The sequence below is a fragment of the Ostrinia furnacalis genome, unplaced genomic scaffold, assembly GCF_004193835.3.
Source record: "Ostrinia furnacalis isolate ACB-3 unplaced genomic scaffold, ASM419383v2 OfSCF2039, whole genome shotgun sequence".
NCBI classification, from domain to species: Eukaryota; Metazoa; Arthropoda; class Insecta; order Lepidoptera; family Crambidae; genus Ostrinia; species Ostrinia furnacalis.
This window is the reverse complement of record NW_021132278.1, coordinates 231,454-253,802: the sequence shown is the minus strand read 5'-3', so window position 1 is coordinate 253,802 and position 22,349 is coordinate 231,454. Positions and strand designations below refer to the sequence as shown.

Here is a 22,349-nt window from a genome sequence, read left to right as displayed (position 1 = left end):
AATAAAAAATGATACTTTTTGAAAAAAATCTGCTTAAAAATTCGTGTTTTTTTGGTTTTTTGATAAATTTTTCCAAAAAATGCCCCTATGACTGGTGGTTTTTATTACTTTGTATTATTCTCTATCGTATTACCTTCGTAAAACCAAAAATCGCATGTCTTTATCCCTATCACAACGTTTGCAATGATTGTTTGAACTAAGCCTCTCCGGGCGCGCCATTCAACGCTTCGTTAACAACGAAAATGAAAATGGCTCTAGATTTGTAATTTTGATAAAAACAAGTTAGATTGCAAATAGAAACAAAAGATTTCGAAGTAAAATAAGCATTTTAGGTAAAATTAAAATTGTCTCTACCTGTAGCGGAGAATAATGTTGTGGCAGGCCTTTGTTCAAACGATCATAGCAAATGTTGTGATAGGGATAAAGACATGCGATTTTTGGTTTTACAAAGATAATACGATGGAAAATAATACAAAATAATAAAAACCACCTGTTATAGGGGCATTTTTTTGAGAAATTTATCAAATAACCAAAAAAATACGAATTTTTTAGCAGATTTTTTTCATAAAGTCTATTTTTTTATTATTTGTTGGCATTTTCTGGGTATTTTATGTATTTTTTCAGTATCGCCTGTTATTTAGCATTATTAATGTTTTTATTTTATCAGGATATACCCCTTAGTTTAAAAGTTATTACGTTTTCTTTACAATAAGTAATTGGAAGAAAAAAAATTCTATAATGAAATTAAAAAAAAATCTCAAAAAAATTTTGACCTCTTTTTTGTCGATAAAAATAGGTCTAGTTTTATCTATTTTCATATGTACACTTTAACGTGACTCACACTGTATGTTTTTAACAAAACTGATCACTGCTTGAACCATTATCTAATCAAGCTATTGTTACATCTGTGAGCATTATTTATCAACACTAATTTATTATAACAATTGGTATGAATGAAATAGCAATTTGTTTGTAAAAATCAATATTATGTCGAGAAAAAGCGTTAAAATATTAAACAGATCTAGAATGTTAAAATAATATTGAAGGCGGAAATCAAACGACAAAAAGTTAGGACAACCTACGGTTAAAATCTGTATGTCTCATAAAAGCAATTTGCTCTAATTTTGTTAATTGCGATCTGCATCGAATACTTTTTTTGCTTTAATTTCTGAAAGAGTTTAGTGTATCAGTTTACTTTACACCCTGTATAGTTTTTGAGTTCTTTAAATTTTTATTGATGAACACTTAAAAAATGGTAGACAAACAGATTTCAACAAGACCATGCATGAACAACATCGAACCGCATGCAATGGAGTGGTATATTGGGGTAATTCCCATTTGTGCTATGGAGCGTGACGTCATTGGATCAGAAGATATTTTTTTATTTTTAAATTCATACATCTCTCTTTGTTCACAACTGACCGATTGTGTGCTTAACTTATTATTTAAAAAACTGAAATATGCTGTACTGATAAATTGAGAACTGAAAATAAATAGGGTACTTTTCATAATATCAATCAACGAATAATTTCAAGACCTAACTTATTTAAAAACTGATATCCCAATTACTTTCAATGATATAGCTGTAAAATCAATAAATAGTTATTTAATTGTTGTCGAATACGTGAAATCATAAATTACTATAGCTTTACAAAACCACGACTTGTCTATTATTGGTGTTAAATACCCAATCGTTCCATGAAAGAATCTCTTCACCAAATATTATAAGGAGTAAACAAGCATATTTGTCGCTGACGTCACGTCCTCTAGACCGAATGGGAACCACCCGGCACGGCGGGAGTTCGGTAGGACTGGGGCAGGGTAAATACATTCCGACAGAACAAGACGCAGACCTGGCAGGTAACGTTATGTGGCGGCGTTAGTGCCTCGCGGCGGGGCCGCCGGACCGCTCTAGTCATCGCGGGTCCGACGGGCCATCTGCCATCGAACACACGGTTATTATGGACCATTCGTATGGAAGTTACCGGGAACGTGAGCAGTGTTCGCTGATGCTATAGGCAACTTAACGAAGTTGTAAAGATCTTTTATATGAGTTACAGTCTTAGGCCCTTTTCACACGTCCCGGTTCCCGGCTAACCGGCGCCGGGTACCCGGTCGTGAAGTGTATGGGCATGCCGGATTAATTACGCCGGAACATGTGAAAGCTACGTACCATGCCCATACACTTGACCACCGGATACCCGGCGCCGGTTAGCCGGCAACCGGGACGTGTGAAAAGGGCCTTATGGTGCGTCCACACTGGGCGAATGGGCTCGCGCAGCAAACTCGACATCTTGCTCACTCAAGAGCAGGGTGAGCAGGATGTCGAGTTTGCCGCGCGAGCCTGTTCGCCCGGTGTGGACGCACCATTACAGACCAAGAAAGCTCTTGGTCTGTAACTCATATAAAAGATCTTTACAGCTAAGCAGCTCGCATAGCTAACGCAGTTTCCCATGGTATTTGTACAGTTTGCAGTTCACACACAACTATGGAAACCTGCGACAGCTATGCAAGCTAAAACTAAGCTTAGCTCTCGATTTGCAACCCGTATAATCAGAATGTTTAAGCCACGCCCCTCTACTTTAGAGTGGGGGTATGTCAAGTATTTGTACCGTTTTGCCCATAGAGGTAGCGAATAATGCTTACGTTAAACAAGACCATACGGTCATGTTAGTTACTTCAAAACGTTTGTTAGTACATATGACTCATATGAGCTCTCATTGTAGTTACCGTTAAATATTTCTTAAAACTCGATTTCTTTTTATATTAAACCTTTTAATTGGAATGTGTATTAACGTAATGTTAACGGTAACTATAAATATATGCATAAAATAAATACACATAGGTTCCAGTAGTTATGTTGACGGATTTAAGAAAAAGACAGCTATAAGTTTCTGTAGGGCGTTGTCTTTTTCCCTCACGTAACAAATACTGACTGGAACTACAAGAACATTGTTTTTGGTCACAAATATTTAAGACAGACACATAATTAGGTAACTTCCATGATTATTCTTAACAAGTTATGAGTATTGTGTTAATTGAATAAATGCGATGACAAAAGCGTTATGTGTTAGCGAAGAACACGACACAAGCTGACGATGTATTCTTTGTATGTACTTAAATATAATACACATCGGGACATTCAGTTCATTCAAAAAACAAACCCAATAGTTGGCCAAATAAATATACATCTGTAAGTTTATTATATTGTTTTTTATTATTATAACGATGTTATTAGGGTTGAGATTTGTCTGATTTTCACATTCGTCTTGGCATTGATATTCTTCACAACTTCTGAAGAGCAGTTTATTATACAAGACTTCGTTTTAGCCACTGGAAATGAATCAATTCAAATTTTATTTTGAATTTTTGATTCATTTATTGAAGAGATCTCTACACAGAAATTTAGGTTTTACCTTGATGAATCACATATTATAATTAGATCGCGATCACATAATTTATAGCGTTTGACATTTGATAGCGACTAACTTCAGCCATTTTGTTATTTTCTGGTTTGAAATTATACGACAAAAAAGGAATGATCTGATGACTGAAACGAAGCCTTGTATTTTATTTTTAAGGCGCGTTGCATATAGCACATTTATCTCACTTTTACATAATGCCATCATCATTATTGTAAAGTGATCAGATTTTTTTCTGATTATGTAAGTAAGTTATATTTCTGAAGTTAATTAACATTACTAACATGTGTGGTGAGTTCCCCATGAATAATATTTGACATCAAAACCTAACCCCAGCAGTTCAAGTGTAAGGTTCATCCATCACCTTTTTAACATCTTAGCACTAGACTTTTTTAAAATAGGTTAGTGAAAACGGAGTTTAGCTACCACAATGCAACATTAATAGTCTGTCTCTTTTCAATCAATAATGAGGAAAAGGAACGAATGGTTCAATATCGGTCGCTGAGTGAACTAAGAACTTGACTTATTTTTACCAGTCTGGTGCTGAGGTGTTAAATGGAAGACGTATCATCATAACGGTCTTGTAAACGAGCAACATCTTTTGCCGGCATGCAATGGTCACCATTATTGTTATTTGAATAATTTGAGCACTCCATAGCTTCAACAACATCTATCAGATGCCGTGGCGTAGATAGTTGCCAGTATTGCCGAGCAATATCGCGTCCATTATTCTTCGTTTCCAATCTAAGTAACTTGTTGCAGTAGTTTATAACCAATGTTCCTAACTATATTGCCGTAAAATATTGCTCGTTTCCAAGCAACTTGTTGCAGTTGTTTGTTACAATGTACCCGAGAAATATTTCCAATGTTCCCGAGCAATATTGTCAAAGTCCCCGGGCAATATTGCAATGTTCCCGATCAATATTGCAATGTTCCCGAGCAATATTGCCAATGTCCCCGAGCAATATTGCAATGTTCCCGAGCAATATTGCCAATGTCCCCGAGCAGTATTGCAATGTTCCCGAGCAATATTACCAACATTCCTGAGCAATATTGCCAATGTTCCCGAGCAATATTGCCAGCGTTACCAAGCATTAATAACTTTTTCAATATTGTCGGGTAATATTGCGAATATTCCCGAGCTATATTGCCAGTATTCACGAGAAATATTGCCAGTATTTACGAGCAATATTGCCAGTATTGCCAATATTACTCGTCCCTAAACCACTTTAATAGTGCTCCTATAGTAACGTACCGTGCTGATGGTGCTGCTGCTGCTGCGTGTTGGTGGCCTCGTCTGCGGTGCGCTTGAAGAAGTTGTGCTGGAGCGCGTAGTACGGCGTCACGCGCTGCTTCGGCTCGTACTCCAGCATGCGGAGGATTAGGTCCTGGAATGGGCCGAATGAAGAATGTTAGGTACATACTATTATTTGCAACTTGTAATGTGACACTGAAAAGAAACTAGATTCAAAAGAGTGTACTTCTGTTGCATAACTTGAAAGTAGTCTGACACATACCTCAAACTAAAGCCTGGTCCGTGAGCACGTAGAATCCCGTCCAATGACCCCAAGCTACCCATCCCTATTGCTCGCGCGTAATTATGTTGCTGTCGCGCTCGCACACTCACTGCGGGCGCCCGTCGCACAGTTGCGACAGCAACATAATTACGCGCNCGTGAGCACGTAGAATCCCGTCCAATGACCCCAAGCTACCCATCCCTATTGCTCGCGCGTAATTATGTTGCTGTCGCGCTCGCACACTCACTGCGGGCGCCCGTCGCACAGTTGCGACAGCAACATAATTACGCGCGAGCAATAGGGATGGGTAGCTTGGGGTCATTGGACGGGATTCTACGTGCTCACGGACCAGGCTTTAGAGGTAACCCTCTTTTTGTTGTGGTAAACAACGAGAAAGGTCTTGGCCAGCTGAGGAAAGTGATGATCAGGCCAAAATTGGAAGCGAGTTCCTACAATTCTCAACCAAAGAAGAACTGGTTATCTAACCTCCAATTATGACACATACCTTACACTTGAAATAGTGTTGATACACTTGAAACACTTGAAACATTTACACTATACGTGTGTCGTGTCGGCACGATAATTGTCCATGTTTTTGAGGAGTTTTCCGTCGTTTGAACTCTAATAGGATGGTGGACGCGATCAGACGTTGAAACTTGAGGTGGTCTAATAAAGCTTGACGTAGTTTGACACATTCCTTAAACTTGAGGTAGTCTGACACGCAGTGGCCGGGCTCGCCGCGACGCCGCGCGACCGTCCCTCCGCCCTCCACTCCCAGTATGTCGTGTAGTCGCCGCGTGCTCGGCGCCCGGTACTTTCACTTCAAACTACACTTGCGAGCAAAAGTATGGAATCACTTACATGAAGTTGTTTCCACGCGATCTTGTGAACTAACGAATTTGTTAGTAACAAAAAAAGTGGCACCATTTTAATGATTAAACTTTTAACTTTAAATTGATACCAAATTCATTTAAATCACACCAGTATTTAAAAAGATATCCCGGCTGATGAAAAGAAGTAAGGAAAAAGACATGTATCAACTGTTTGATACGTCGCGAGTTGCGGCCTATTTACCCCCTATAAAAGCACGTGTTTTCGGATTTTTGCTTTCACACGTTGATCCTTACACATCTCCGCTTCTTTTGACACTTTACCTGGGATTCTACACCTTCAGAAGCAGCACAAATCGTTGCATTATTGCAAGAAGGGCTCAGCCAGCGGGCTGTCGCACGTCAGCTCCACATAAGCCAGTCTTGGGTTTCTAAAGTTTTAAGACGCTTTCAGGAGACTGGTGGCTTTATCCCGAGACCAAGTTCTGAACAGCGCCGCACATACGTAGATTTCAACGATTTAGGCGGCCAAAACCCAGTTTTCCAAAATCAATCTATTGAAAAATAAACCATGTACGCGGGTAGTACACAATTCCAGGAATACCATGGTACCTTTTTCAATGTTCAACGAGCGCAAATCTACCCTCTAGAGTAGTCTGAATGCGATAGTCCGCTTAACGTGTATGTATTTGTTTTCGGGCGCTCTTAAACTTACAACTTTTGTAAATTGCATATTTATTTTCAAAACCATTGTTTTCGAGAAACAGTGGTGGATTGCGATACTTAAGGGTAGAGCCTATGTTTTTCAACAGTAATTTACTTAGTTTTTGTTTTCCTAAATATATTTAAAAGTTGTCAAAGATAGCTGTATCAGAAATGATATTTTTTTTGTATTTTTTATTTTAAAGTGGTCGTTTAACTAACTTCAGGGTCCGTCCGAGCAATAATTTCTTTATTTTTTAATAGTTTACATATTGTCCTTAAAGTCTAAAAAAAATTTTGCCGCGGNTTTTGTACTCATAACTAATTTCAAGCAAAAAATATTTTTGGCCGCCTAAATCATTGAAATCTACCTATGTGCGCCGGTGCACATCGCAGAGGGATGACCGTTTTTTCATGTCAAACTCTCTATGAAATCGTTATTTCACTGATATCGACGTCCAGCAAGAGCCCAGAAATGTTTGTAGGATAGCTGTTAGCGAGTGGACAGTTCGTCTAAGATATGAGCAATAGAATTTGACTCCAAAAAGGTCTGCCACAGGCTCGAAACTGACGGCAAGTCACCGACTAGCACGCTTTCAATTAGCTCGCACTTATTTTGATGGGAAGGCGAGTAATGGAGGCGAGTTTTGTTCTCCGATGAATGCAGACTGTGTTTGCAGTGCAGCAGTCGAAGAGGTCGGGTCTATAGGCGGCCTGGGGAGAGATTTGTGCAGTGCTGATTCGCTGAAACAGTGGCTTATAGGGGTGGCTTGCTCGACTTCCCATCGAGATGTGTACGAGCAAATTGAAAGCGTGCTTATCGGTGACCTGCCGTCAGTTTCGAGCCCGTGGCAGGCCTTTTTGGAGTCAAATTCTATTGCTTATATCTTAGACGAACTGTCCACTTGCTAACAGCTATCCTACGAACATTTCTGAGCTCTTGCTGGACGTCGATACCAGTCAAATGACGATTTTATAGAGAGGTTGACATGAAAAAACGGTCATCCCTCTGCGATGTGCACCGGTGCTGTTCAGAACTTGGTCTCGGGATAAAGCCACCAGTCTCCCGAAAGCGTCTTAAAACTTTCGAAACCCAGGACTGGCTTATGTGGAGCTGACGTGCGACAGCCCGCTGGCTGAGCTCTTCTTGCAATAGTGCCACGATTTGTGCTGCTTCTGAAGGTGTAGAATCCCAGGTAAAGTATCAAAAGAAGCTGAGATGTGTAAGGATCAACGTGTAAAAGCAAAATCCGAAAACACGTGCTTTTATAGGGGGTAAATAGGCCGCAACTCGCGACGTATCAAAGAGTAGATACATGTCTTTTTCCTTACTTCGTCACATTAACCGGGATATCTTTTTAAATACTGATGTGATTTAAATAAATTTGGTATCAATTTAAAGTTAAAAGTTTAATCTTTAAAATGGTGCCACTTTTTTTGTTACTAACAAATTCGTTAGTACACAAGATCGCGTGGAAACAACTTCATGTAAGTGATTCCATAGTTTTGCTCGCGAGTGTAGAGGTAGTCTGACACACACCTTAAACTTGAGGTAGTCTGACACGGAGTGTCCGGGCTCGCCGCGACTCCGCGCGGCCGGCCCCCCTTCAAACTAGAGGTAGTATGACACACACCTTATACTAGAGGTAACTTGACACGTACCTTAAACTTGAGGTAGTCTGACACGGAGTGGCCGGGCTCGTAGCGATGCCGCGCGGCCGGCCCCCCTTCAAACTAGAGGTAGTATGACACATACCTTATACTAGAGGTAACTTGACACGTACCTTAAACTTGAGGTAGTCTGACACGGAGTGGTCGGGCTCGCCGCGACGCCGCGCGGCCGGCCCTCCGCCCTCCACTCCCAGTATGTCGTGTAATCGCCGCGTGCCCGGCGCCCGGTACTTTTACTTCAAACTAGAGGTAGTATGACACATGCCTCGAACTAGAGGTAACTTGACACGTACCTTAAACTTGAGGTAGTCTGACACGGAGTGGCCGGGCTCGCCGCGACGCCGCGCGGCCGGCCCTCCGCCCTCCACTCCCAGTATGTCGTGTAATCGCCGCGTGCCCGGCGCCCGGTACTTTCTGTAACCACTGCTCACGTTAGTACAGGACTGAAGGTGTATTTATACTGATATGTTGCCGATATAGCGTCCGCAATTTGTAAGGACACCAAAATCAAAAATCAAAATCAAAAATATTTATTCAGTTTAGACCACAAGTGGCACTTATGAACTTCAAACATAGCAAACAATAAAAAGAAAAGGTAGCCCTTATGGGGCACCTTACATGTCTCCTTATCTTTTGGGCCCTACCAGCGCTTCGAGACAAACATATGGCAAGTGCTGAGAAGCTGCACCGACCGACTGGCATGCATATTACGAATCTTAACAACCAGTTGCTAGTTGTACAACAGCATTGTGAATGCTACGCCAACCAATGACAGCGCTGCGTTTAATTACAGGTGGCGCTAGTTTCCGTACATTTTTATTTATTTAATCTTGAATGCCATAAATTGGTACATTCTTCACTGGTTGCTAGGATTCGTAATAACCCCACCGGCGCAGTGTCTAAGGGGTGCAAATAGTCACGCTTAGTAGCAATGCGAATACACAGCAAAACTGAGAACGGTAATTTGGTAAGGTAAACCAACTTATTTGAAACTTAAAGGATACGAAAAATGTATAAATTATAAATTTCGACATTACGTGTCCTAAGTGAAGAGACTATAGAGAAACTTATTATCAAAGACGCCTGACGTCGTACCAAAAAAAAGTCAAAGGTTATAGGCATTAAGCCTATAGCGTTAGATGACTAGCAAAAAAACTTCATTATTTATGCATATTTTGACGTGCATTTTGCATAGTAACAAATAATATTACGTCAAACACTTACCTGCCATCTTTACCGTTGACTTTCTTTAATACATAACCACCGCCTTCTGACGCTGGTAATTTGTCAAAGAACTTTCTCGTTTTGTGGGCCTGAAATCAAGAAAAGAAATATTAGTATTCCACCTGTTTCATACCATTTATACGGTAACGTATTGTAAAGTTATCTGGTAGTAAAATAGAACTAAAGCCCGGTCTCTGAGCACGTAGAATTTTGTTCAATGACCCCAAGCTACCCATCCTTATCGCTCGCGCATAATTATGTTGCTATTGCGCTCGCACACTCACTGCGGGCGCCCGTTGCACAGTCGCGACAGCAACATAATTACGCGCGAGCGATAAGGATGGGTAGCTTGGGGTCATTGGACAAAATTCTACGTGCTCGGCGACCAGAGTATAGTTTTTGTATGGGGCCCACATTGGAAACTCAAAAAATCTTCACCTGGTCGACCTCTTTGGCTCCACTGAACAGTGGCTCACCAGTGTGCACGACGAGTATGCACCATAGCGACCATATTTCTATCACTGGGTCTTATGGCACGACAAATTACAGCTAGAGAGTAGACTACACTCACTCACCTGGTCTAATAAGTGATCAGGCGGCATGCCTAGCACCTCCACGATCTTGTTCATCTGGTCGACCTCGTTGGCCCCGCTGAACAGTGGCTCGCCAGTGTGCATCTCGTCGAGTATGCACCATAGCGACCACATTTCTATCGCTAGGTCATACGGCATAGTAACACTAAGAGAGTAGACTACACTCACTCACCTGGTCTAAAAAGTGATCAGGCGGCATGCCTAGCACCTCGACGATCTTGTTCATCTGGTCGACCTCGTTGGCCCCGCTGAACAGTGGCTCACCAGTGTCTCGACGAGTATGCACCATAGCGACCGCATTTCTATCGCTAGGTCATACGGCATAGTAACACTAAGAGAGTAGACTACACTCACTCACCTGGTCTAATAAGTGATCAGGCGGCATGCCTAGCACCTCCACGATCTTGTTCATCTGGTCGACCTCGTTGGCCCCGCTGAACAGTGGCTCGCCAGTGTGCATCTCGACGAGTATGCACCATAGCGACCACATTTCTATCGCTAGGTCATACGGCATAACGAGTAACACTAAGAGAGTAGACTACACTCGCTCACCTGGTCTAATAAATGATCAGGCGGCATGCCTAGCACCTCCACGATCTTGTTCATCTGGTCGACCTCGTTGGCCCCGCTGAACAGTGGCTCGCCAGTGTGCATCTCGACGAGTATGCACCATAGCGACCATATTTCTATCGCTAGGGTCTTACGGCACGCCAAGTAACAGCTAAGGAGTAGACTACACGAACTCACCTGGTCTAATAAGTGATCAGGCGGCATGCCTAGCACCTCCACGATCTTGTTCATCTGGTCGACCTCGTTGGCCCCGCTGAACAGTGGCTCGCCAGTGTGCATCTCGACAAGTATGCACCCCAATGACCACATATCTATCGCTAGGTCATACGGCATAGTAACACTAAGAGAGTAGACTACACGAACTCACCTGGTCTAATAAATGATCAGGCGGCATGCCTAGCACCTCCACGATCTTGTTCATCTGGTCGACCTCGTTGGCCCCGCTGAACAGTGGCTCGCCAGTGTGCATCTCGACAAGTATGCACCCCAGTGACCACATATCTATCGCTAGGTCGTAGGGTACGCCGAGTAACACCTCCGGTGATCGGTAGAACCTTGATTGGATATATTGGTATATCTGGAAAAGAACGGTCAGAATTTTAATACTATAGTTCTCCTAGTAATTAAAAAATATTCGAGATCATTACTGATTGCTGGTGTCATTTATCTATGACACTCTCAATATTATTTCTCATTATAAGCATTCACAAATTCGTGTTCCATTAGTCTGCTCTAAACTTGTAAACACAATAGTGTCAGCGTTTGCGTCACATCCTAGCTTATCTGAAATGGATTTCTCATTCTACAAACTCATCGAGACAGACGAGTCGTTAATCAAAGCCTAAACACAATCTAAAGTTCGGGGCTACGTTTCATTGAACGCTTTTGTCTTCTGATAGAATATTCGCACACGAATTCGTATCGTTTCGACGTTGAACAGTGCTGATAGCGAAGATTTATCCATTTCCAAGTACACAATAGTATTATTAGGAATTTATTAGGGCTGTCAATTTAGGAGTTGCTCTTGCGTCATTCATGATTATCTTTTATTCGCAGAATTTTGACTAAGATATAAGGATCTTATGTTCTAAGATAATTATAAGACGTCAATTTACTAAAATATTAGATTTGTAATTGTATTTCATTGGCGAATAAGTTAATAATATTTTAGTTATGCAAATTAATGTTTTTTTGTTGTCAGATGTCTACGTCCTTTTTGTCTTCACTTTGCCCTTATCATCTGGCAGAAAAACGACCTAAAACCTAAACCGTCAGTGAATTCTACTAGTAGAAAAATGAGAAAACCTAATCCGTTAGTGAAATCTGATAGGGCCGTTAGTTTTTTTTCCCCAAATTGGCACCCCTGCCATAATTATAATTGAGACGCAATAGTCGATAACCCCGGGCGCTGAATCACACGCCCCCCGTGTGATTTATACGCGCAATTAGCCTATGCCGGGTACCGACTCTATAAATCGGCACATTCGTTTAGGATCTGATCCATATGGGAAGCTAAAATATACCTACCCTTTTCATGGGGAATATTTCATTAGAATGCATTAACTGATCTGAGGTGGAATTGTGTAAAGCAATCGTTATCATTTGACAGTTCATAACGTACGATTATTCTGTCAAACGCTTTGTTTAACCCAGATACTCCTGAAACTTTTTATCCTTGTCAATTTTTATAAATTTTTAGTATGTTTCTAAATAGAGGTCAAGTATCCACAGAAAAATATTAGAAAAATTCTTGGTCAACTGGAAAAGCCGGAAAATGGGTGGTGTTTTAACACCTGGTCGGAGAATGGACTACTACTACGAGAAAAAATTATACTATGATTTTGTTAGATTTAAGAGTTAAAAACGAGTTGTAAGTTATACACATTTATTTAAAAATTACCAAAATCTTATTCAGAGGAGGTAGGAGGATGGTGGAGACATAAATCATAACCCAGGATACTTTAGTACGTGGCGCATTTTTTACACCAAATTGATTTTTTCTTGCAAATTTTACATGTCAGTTGCATGTAGTACTCGTAAGTACAGTAGTACATACATAGGGATGTAAGCTCCGTAGACCCTGGTTGTGGCGCTATTCTTCATAAGTATTGTTTCGAGTATAACTGCTTTGCCATGTATATTTTAGACATTTTGGCACAAACTTTAACAGAAGGTACTTGCACTATATTGCATTGTTGTAATAATTGTGATTGCGGTAGGTACTTTCATGGCAGAAGAACTAGCTGCATTGGAGGCATCATTAGATTCATTTCGTCTTACTTTAAAAAATTCAGAAAGTGGGATGTTATCCTCTTTGTCTGAAGAAGACTTGTCTTACTGTACTTCTGCCTCGGCTCTAAGTTGAGAACCTGGAAATTCACGAAAAATAGCAATAGAAAACTTACACGCTATAAGTAACTGTAGTTAGATAAACGGAAGCAGGCTAACCTGGAAGATTTTGTAAGGTAACGTGGTCTTCTTCACCAGAATCTTCATCTGTTGCTTCTGCATTAGCATTTTCTGGTGGTAAAATTGCTATGTAATTCGGTATCTGATCATCGTCGTCAATGTTTTCTAATATTTCCACTATTTCGTGAAGTCTCAGCGGTCTTTTATATCGTGGCCTAAACTTTTAATGAATATACAAGTTAGACGTCGATTATGCGACCAGGTGTTAAAACACCGATCGTAATTTTGTCATAAAAAGTCTCAAAAATGTAAAGCTTTTCAAAAACATAAGTTTATAGTTTTGTAGCTAACAGTAGTACCTAAAATAATAACTAGTATAATCTGAGGTATTACTAGCAAGTTTATGAAATATATTAGCTTTTATAAGACGTTTTTGCACAAAACTAAATAACAGAATTCAAAATAGTAAAATACTAACAAAATAAAGCAAATATGCGATATCGAACATACTCAATTACAGCTTGATTCGTAATGAAGAGAAAATACAAGGAACAGTAAATAAATTTTCGATATTTTTATAGTTTATCTGAGGATATTCCGAACTACTTTTTAGCGGTGTTATAACACCTGGTAGGAGTAAGTGGGTTAACTGACTTTATCGTACGTTATGAACTGTCAAATGATTACGATTGCTTTACACAATTCCACCTCTGAATATGAATAAAAATAATAAATATAATAATTATGTTTATTTTCTCTTCTTTGCGAGAGACTGGTGTCTAAACTAGGGTAATCCCTGTGTGATAGATCACCTAGCCTGCAATAGTCCTAGTGAAAAGTAAAATTTTGACTTCAAATTTTATATGGCAAGAAATTAGTGTTATATTATCTTGCTTCTGCCATCGCTTAGCTTTCAGTGTACGACTAACTTTGCTAACGAGACATTGCAATTGATGGTGTGATATGGGAGCGGGAGACAAAAGAAATCAATTCATATTAATGTTATGGTAATAGGTGCTACCTTTTGTCAAATATTTTCTAGATAGCTTAGTAACTTTGGTTTTATGACCGTATGATGTATTAACGCTAATCGAATAATTTATTAAACATTGGTTGAATTTAAAAAATGCTACCAACCGGTCAATATGGAAATTCTATTGGGGGAGTCCTATGTTCAGCAGTGGACGTCCTGTGGACTAACCACAAGCTTGACTCTTTACTGAACGAATTTCAAAATGCATCGTCATTATAAGAGCTAATAATTTAACAAAGACAAATGGAGGATTTGTCCAACACTCCCCACGCTGGCCAGACAGGTTGGGGATACTTGACATTCCCTTTAAAGTTAACAGTTAACAACCTACGATAATATTTTTTAACTTATTCGGCCCAGAAAGAAGAGCCTTGCTTGCATCATATGTTAATACAGTGTATCTAGCATCGCATCCGTAGTATGTTATTTATAAATTACGCTAACGTTTCAACAGTAGTGGAATATAAATGGAATAGCCAGACTCACCCTTTGACCTAGTTGACACGAACTTCCGAAGTCCACAATCTTAATGGCTGACCTTTTCGGGTTGCATAGTAGTATATTCTCGGGTTTTAGATCACAGTGAATTATATTTAGTTCTGAAAAAAAAAGAAGGTTAACATTAATATGGTAGAATACAATTACTGCACCTGAATGGCTCCACTTTACTAACCATTATGACTATTACGACTACCTATAATAATATTTAAATACGTGTATTTGTTTTTCTACGCAAGAGAACTCATTGTGGTTATCAATTCAGTGCCACAAGTTTCAATATTATAGTACATACTACATAAACAAAAAATCGTATTTAGTAGACCACCGAGGGTCAGCATTTACGACGAATCACGGTGGTCCAACCTATTGAATTTCATGTTAGCCGTGATTGACTTAATGGTCCACCAATCAAGCAATCATTAATCTATTGTAATGCTCAATAAAGAGCTCTTAGTTACAAGTAAACGAAATCTCCCTAAAGGGTCTCGACTAACTGCGTCGATAGGTCATTGTTTTGACACAATATCTGCATAATTGCAACGGCGGCAACTGATTTGGGGCGAGCACTATGGACACCGCAGTTCCTGCTCAGATCACTTGCGACACTGTTGACAATAGTGGTCTTTACTCTTAAAGCTATGACCACACTCGCGTTGGAAACTGCGCGATTGACTAGAAGCTAGGCAATAGATCTTTAGGAGCGATCAGTTTATATTCGCTATCATGGGTAGCGGACGCCAGACGACTTTTTGTTATACATCTGATAATGTTGTGACGAGACCAAGCAAAAGTATGACGTACACAATGACTAATGAATGGTGGCGTTGATGAAGGACACTCTGAAGCAGTAAGCACCAGAAAAACTCATCTATCTGCTGCACCATATGATAAGAGCATATCACTTTTTCAACTTATGGACCTAATGGTTCTAGGGTAGATCTCTTTCAAGACCTTTAGGTCCACTAGCTTTTTGCTAGACTAAGCACGAACCCTGAAGGTGTATAGCCTCAGCCTTACATGATGCTGAAAGATCGAATTACGTCCTGATGTTGCATTGTATTGCGTTATGCAATTGTGTTCCACTTATGATATACTGAATTTAGCGAAGTACAATAACAAAATGCCGTCATATCGGAATGTAGATGTATTGTTTTACCGTCAATTTTTCGCTTGTTTACATTAATTCGAACATAACAACAATTTTCCAAGAAACATATCACGGCGTGACGTAAAACACCCACACAGTGGGGCACGAAAGTTAGTGGAAAGAGACAAACAATAACTTCTCCTTAATTGGAGAATATGAAAAGGTTAAAGGAAGCCAATTTAACTGCCTAGTTGGAACTATTTTTGACTAATGGGTACAGTACTGCGGTAGTTCAGAAATAACAAGTTCAACCTTAGCTTTTTTGCAGAGGTCTACTAACCACTCGAAAGGTCGAAGTGTCTAATTGCATTTCTGATTACCTTACTGTACAAATAAGCTTTTTTCTTAGTAAGTTTATGTTTGCCGAAAATTATTCGCGTGTCCTTTCGGCAAAGTTTAATTATAAAGTCTATTAAGATTTAAAAATCGTCGCGACTACGGATCACGTTCTTACATACAGTAGGTAATATGTATCGAACATGATTGCAGCTGTCATCACGTATGGTAAACTCACGCCACTACAAACAGTCCTCCTGTCTCTTCTGATCCTGGTTAATTTCGTTGTGGGTCCAATGACAGTTGAACTTTCCCCCGGAACAAACTTGACCTTCACTGGTTAGGTTTTATTGGCGGTCAAGCTGTAGATCCTGGCTACACAGGAGTTGCAGCGGTGGGAACGAGAGGTGGGAATAGTCCCGTAGTCCTTCTGTCTCACCAACTATCAGGAGACGTTCATTCTAGGGATGTTATGGATATGTAGTTTCGGTTATGGATACGGTTACGGATATTGGAATAATATACCGGTTTCGGTTACGGTTAGGGATATTTTTTTATTTCGGATATCCGAAAGTTTCGGTTATGGTTACGGATATCTGTGCTATGTATAGAATACAATTTTTAGATTCCAATAGTTGGCCATTATCATTGAATCGGTTATGGGTACGGATATTTTTTTATTTCGGATATCCGAAAATTTCAGTTACGGTTATCCATAACATCCCTGGTTCATTCATCCAATTACCACTTCTTCTACTACCACGAAGAACACTCACCAGGTTGACTAAGGAACAGTAACGCGGTGCACAGCTGTTGCGCGAACTTGCGCGTGAGGTTCAGCGACACGCCGCGAAAGTTCGTGTTGCGCAGGAGATCGTAGAGATTGTACGAGAGCAGCTCGAACACTAGGCACAGGTGGTTCCGCCACATAAAGTGACGTTTCAGTTTTACTGCAACAAACAAACGGCGATCAGATACGTTTCGTTCACAAGCTATTGCCTTCCAGATAGCAGAGTCGACAGCACGTTAGACTATTTGAATTTGCTTACAAAATCACATCTATTTACAACTGCATAAGATCCAGTGTTTAGCTGGATGTGCCGTCGTTTTATAACTAAAAAGGTCATGGCTGGCTAGACTGATCGACCAGTAAACACCTTGAAAAGCTTCTTCAATTAATAAGATTACAATATTTACCTATATCTAACTAGGTCGCTCCAGATAAAGTGAAACTTTGTATAACAGAAGTTATTTCAATACGTAAACATCTCAAGGGCCGATTATACCGCTTAACTTACATGTATTAATAGAAATCTCTTACCTATATAATACTTATTTTCTGCATCTGCTCTGTTCATCATTTCTAGTAACTTGACTTCTATTTGTGCCTGGTTTAGGAAGGGTTTCTTATTCTTAATTATTTTAATCGCTACTTGACACTGCTCCTCATGGTCATACGCTTTCACAACCTGGAAAAAGAAAACAATGGATTCATTAACAAGTATCAACAAACAACAATCTCTATTTCTTCTTATATCGTATGGATTGATACAACTTAGGTCGCGATGTTGCTCTCCCTGAGAAGTCATAAGTCTAGTGTGGCGTAATCAGACCGACTTAGCGTGCCCTCTAAAGCACGGGAGCAAGCAATCAAATTTATTTTACTCTTTGATTAAAGTTAATCTTTGCAATACCCACTCAACCCACTGCCAACGAAAATTAATGACGAAAAGAAATTTTGAAATCCATTTTTTATTTACTTACATTTCTGATTACGAATCAAAAGGTTTGAAAGAAAGAAAGAAAGAAAGAAAAAATATTTATTTGGTACTAAAACTTCTTGGTTTCTAATACTTCTATTGATAGAATTATCAAAGTGTATTTTTACAATTATTGGAAAAATAGAATCTAAAGGCCAACTGATACCCGCCCACGCATGAATCCCGATATCTCCGTCGTAAAATTTTTGTTCCAAGAAAGTTTAAAATAGTCCTTTCATATGGTTCGGTTAAATATATCCTGATACTATTAAAATACCGAACAAAGAAAACGGTTTCAACTTTAAATGGAAAGCCCCGTATTAAGGTCCCTGATTGTGAGCATGATAATGTTGGGTATTTGAATTATGCTCAGACTTCGCTTAACTGATGACCCAAAGATTACCACCACAACCAGACAGTTAACCTTCATCCAATGGATTACTTTCATAATCGCCAACGTTCCGTCTAGGTCGTGTCTGTCTAGTGTTGTTTAAAAATATGCAAATTACATTACTGGAATCCCGCGCCAAAAAAGCTTTTCTATTGGATGGAAATTTCCTTTAAAATTCTTATTTCATAAGCTAGTGAAGGATTTATACCGAGGATTTATATTTATAAATAGGGTAAACCAGAGAGTGATTGCCCACTGGTAGTGATTGCCCGCTTTAAGAATAATATTGTCAGGTGCTGACTTTGAATCACTCTAGTTAGATTTGAATTTACTAAGTAGATGGCTCCGAGATCAATGTACAGTAGATTTAAAATTTACAATAGGAAACACTAAAAAAAAACAGTTATGGCGGATTTTGTCAAGACGGGTGAAAATGTTACTCAAACAGGTAAAGACTTTAACAATTTTACTAAGGAATTACTTTCTTAGAGGTTAAATTTTTTTTGCAAGTTATTTTATATTCAACTAATGGTATATAGTTATGATTAAATTATAAGTGTTTTCTCCATTATCAATGAAAATAACTGATAAAATTTGATTTCTAACGGTCATTTTAACGGTGGGTAATCACTGCACGTAAATCTGTATATTTTTAGTTATTGCCCACCATCATTTCAGTTATTGCCATATGTTAATGTATAGTTATTGCCCAGGGCAATTATTATTAGAGTATTGCCACCATGCAGTAGCAGTGTTTAAGTTGCTCATTTCTAGACTTGTTTTGCAATTTACAGGCATAAATATTGAAATGGCTCTTAATGTTTCATTTTCAGTATGCCAAAGACTCCAAAAGTTCAATATAGCATAGAAAATTTGCAAAAAGCGATCGAAGCTGTACAAGATGTATCCAACAATTTATCTACATTGCTGAAAAATATGGTTTGGCTTGAAAAAATTGATAAAAATTCAAACGCAAATACAAAAATGAAAATCCTACGTTAAATCTACTACTGAAAATGTTAATTGTAAGGAAATAGATACAACTTTAGGGAAGAATAACTAACAGCTAATTGAACATTCTGAGCAACCACTTGAACTGATATCAAAGAAGATAAAATTTACATATAAAATTCAAATTTTTGCGTCATCTATGTTTTGAAGTAGATGATTCTGTCTCTACCGATTCTGACTCATCAACATCAGCTCAAGAAATATTTGATAATATGTTAATAAGGCCAAACGCAATTTATTTTGAAATTTTGAAGACTACTAGAATTTAAGTTTAATGTTTTGTTTTGTTTATTTAAAGCCTATTTTGTCATTTTAAAATTGATAATTTTGTTTTAAGATACTGGGCAATTACTGTGCTTTGATGTGGGCAATTAGTGTGAGTAATGGGCAATGACTGTACTTTTTGGAGGATTTTAAATTTATTTCAATATTTTCTAAGTTACGTAAGTTTTAACTAAAAACTGTTAATATTCTGTTTAACAGTTTATTGAGTTATAAGAAAAAAGTCATAAATGGTCGATAATTAAAATACTTTCTTTAATTTTTCATCTCAATGTGTTTGAAATCTTTAAGTGGGCAATAGCTATACGGTTTACCCTACTTCAGGTAATCAAGAATTAAGTAAGATCTTAAAATAAGCGGAATACCAATAATTAGATGGAAAATTCTATGAAAAAGAAGCTTCGAGGCGATTGTCATTCTAAATGGAAATGTTATTGCCAGAGCAATATGAAGCCAACATTTAGATACGCTTCTTTGATGAAATATGAAATGAATGGTCAAAGAACAAATTAATCAAATTATATTTGCTAACCAAAAGGAAAATAAACTTAGAAATGAAACTGACCTGTCCAAACGAGCCCTTCCCAATAGGTGAAGAGATCTCGTACCGATCGAGGAACTTCTCTCCCTGCTTGATGATGTAATCATGGTTGTCATCATCGTACCCGTCATTGTATAGCTTCCTCTCCTTTTTGTGCGAGCCGTCCTCGCCCAGGTACTGTTGCGCTCTCCGTTTCTTCTTTGCATAATATACCTGGAACAATTTGAAAGGAAAATTTAGTCGGATGCAAATTATGCTAATCTTTACTTCACCAGATGTCGGTTTTTGGTTCTGGCTTTACGATAAGCAAAGAGGCTGTAGAAGGGTCATCATATCATAATATACTATGCAACCTAGAATTCCTTGAAAGGAGTACGCAAAATAACCTGGTGGTAATAAAAACCTTGGTTACCCCATTGCATTGGTGAGGTTTTCAGAATAAAAAAACTAATTACATGAGAGGAGTCCTTTGTTAAACAGTGACCGCTAAGTAACATTTATCTTGATATATTGTTTTCTTCGTAACTTTCCAAGGACATCGTATGCAATCTTCGCTGCAGTGATCTGGTGGTAGCTCGCATAGCCTTTCGGAGGATTTTGGCTTTAATCTGCGTCATCTAGGAGAGTCACTTTTCCATGAGCGTTATCTGTTGTGTCAATAGATCTACCCCTTTTGGACTCTTCAGCTTTTTTGGCTATGTATATTATTTATTGACTACGCAATATTCATAATAACTCCGAGGCTGAAGACAGTGACTCCATCTTCATCAGACATTTGGTTGGAGTTTGAAAGTACGGCTGTTTCATACGTATTTTGTGGCGGGATTTCTTGCAACTCGGTTTTTATGGGCCGTAGGCCGAACGTAAGTTCGGTTAATTGAATTTAATGTGATACTAAACACTTTTTAACAAGCGACTCCATCTCACTATTATTAAATAACAAAGATTAATGGTTTACTTTGAAGATAGTTGATTTAATCGACTGCTATTTTTTACTGACTGCATTTTATGGTGCACACATTACCTCATACAACGAAACGGCTGATTTATTTATGTAATTTCCCAGTTTTTGTTTATTTATTAAAAATCATGAAGTGGTTGACATTTTTGACAACTATTTTTATGACAGAGAGAGATCCATGGTGTCATGCAAATATTGAAAAAGTTGTTATTACATTACTAATTTCACCTACTTTCAGAAGACCATATTTTATGCCTAGTCCATAAACTAGAAAGTTATTGAGAAAGTTTTGCAAAATAATTTTAATCGGTTTCTAAAATCTGCGACTGATCATAATTCAGTGACCAAAATTCCGCGTAACATCACATTAGACGGGCAAGCACAATGAAGTCATCCAAATAGTTACAGGAAATGAAGAGTAGACGAGCGCGGGAATTCGGCTGACGGCCGTTGACCCAAATATGCGGTTGACATTGATCGACGACGGCCGCGATATGCCCATAATAAAACATTACAACGCACGGATCGGGGACTAGGAAGTTCGTTGCTACGGGTTTTTTACGCGCTGTCGCGAGACTCGCCTAGATATGACTCACTGGCGCAGGTAACACGGGTATGCCGTGTGAATGTCCTCGGTAATGGGCATCGATCAAACAATTAATTCGGATGTAATGAACGCTCTGATTTATGGTTTTGTATTAACAATTAAAACTTTATACAAGCATAATGAGCGAGGAGATCATCTTGGGGAGCATAAATAATAAATTGAATTAAGATCTGGAAGGGAACATGAAACTGAACAAGAGAGGCGTCGCGTCAGAGCGTCGCACTGTGATTCGTGTAGAACAAGCTAGCTGGACAAAAGTCATTGTTGAATTTCTGATTATCGTTTATAAAAAACGATAAACAACATCCCAGACATTAAGGATTCCACAATTTTTTACTTTGTTAATTACCTAGTCGTGAGTAATTAACATGGTAATTGAGGATATGAGGATAGTGTAATTTTTAATTCCTAATTTTGCTCGACTTTCGACAACACCTGATATTATTTTTTACTATGGTGACCAAATATTTGTGTGATGGATTTTGAAGATAAGGGTAAGTACTTTTTATTTTCTGTACAATAAGGTGCCTAATAATGCACATAGTTTTAAAAAGTATGGCGAAATGTTGACCTTTATATTTTTCTCAAAATTTTATGTTTGGAAGACTAGAAGTTGTATGCCCCCACTTGACCCCAGTCTGGAATTTATATATATTGTAGCTGTAACCCTCTAGTAAAAACTGGGTTGTTACTGAATCCACTCTGACATGTCGGAAGGGATATAGTAGCGCCTGTTGCGGTTCATCCTGGGCAACGTCAGATAGTGCTGCATTGAAATCTCATAATGGGATCTCAATGACGCGGTACCTGGCGGCCGAAGACTCGATACCCAATCTAAGGTGTTATCCGTACCGTGCCGAGAGATGCGTGGCTGAGGGGGAGCTCAGTCGCTAACGGTGGG

At 38.9% G+C, this 22,349-nt stretch overlaps 1 protein-coding gene across 8 annotated transcripts in view; it reads right to left on the bottom strand.

Annotated features, from left to right (window-relative positions):
* Positions 1–22,349, bottom strand: part of mnb (minibrain) — a 146,576-nt gene that overhangs the window by 3,573 nt on the left and 120,654 nt on the right. For 5 of the 8 annotated variants that reach the window (XM_028306611.1, XM_028306614.1, XM_028306613.1 and 2 more), the window contains 8 exons: positions 19,905–20,093; positions 17,217–17,364; positions 16,672–16,845; positions 14,458–14,570; positions 10,897–11,106; positions 9,367–9,455; positions 8,436–8,565; positions 4,678–4,810 (listed from right to left, as the gene is read on the bottom strand). In XM_028306611.1, coding sequence (XP_028162412.1) covers positions 4,678–4,810; positions 8,436–8,565; positions 9,367–9,455; positions 10,897–11,106; positions 14,458–14,570; positions 16,672–16,845; positions 17,217–17,364; positions 19,905–20,093 — 1,186 coding nt within the window. Of the gene's footprint in view, positions 1–1,853; positions 1,939–4,677; positions 4,811–8,435; positions 8,566–9,366; positions 9,456–10,896; positions 11,107–14,457; positions 14,571–16,671; positions 16,846–17,216; positions 17,365–19,904; positions 20,094–22,349 lie in introns of all 8 variants that reach the window. The other 3 variants (XM_028306612.1, XM_028306615.1, XR_003656014.1) reach the window with 2 other exon arrangements.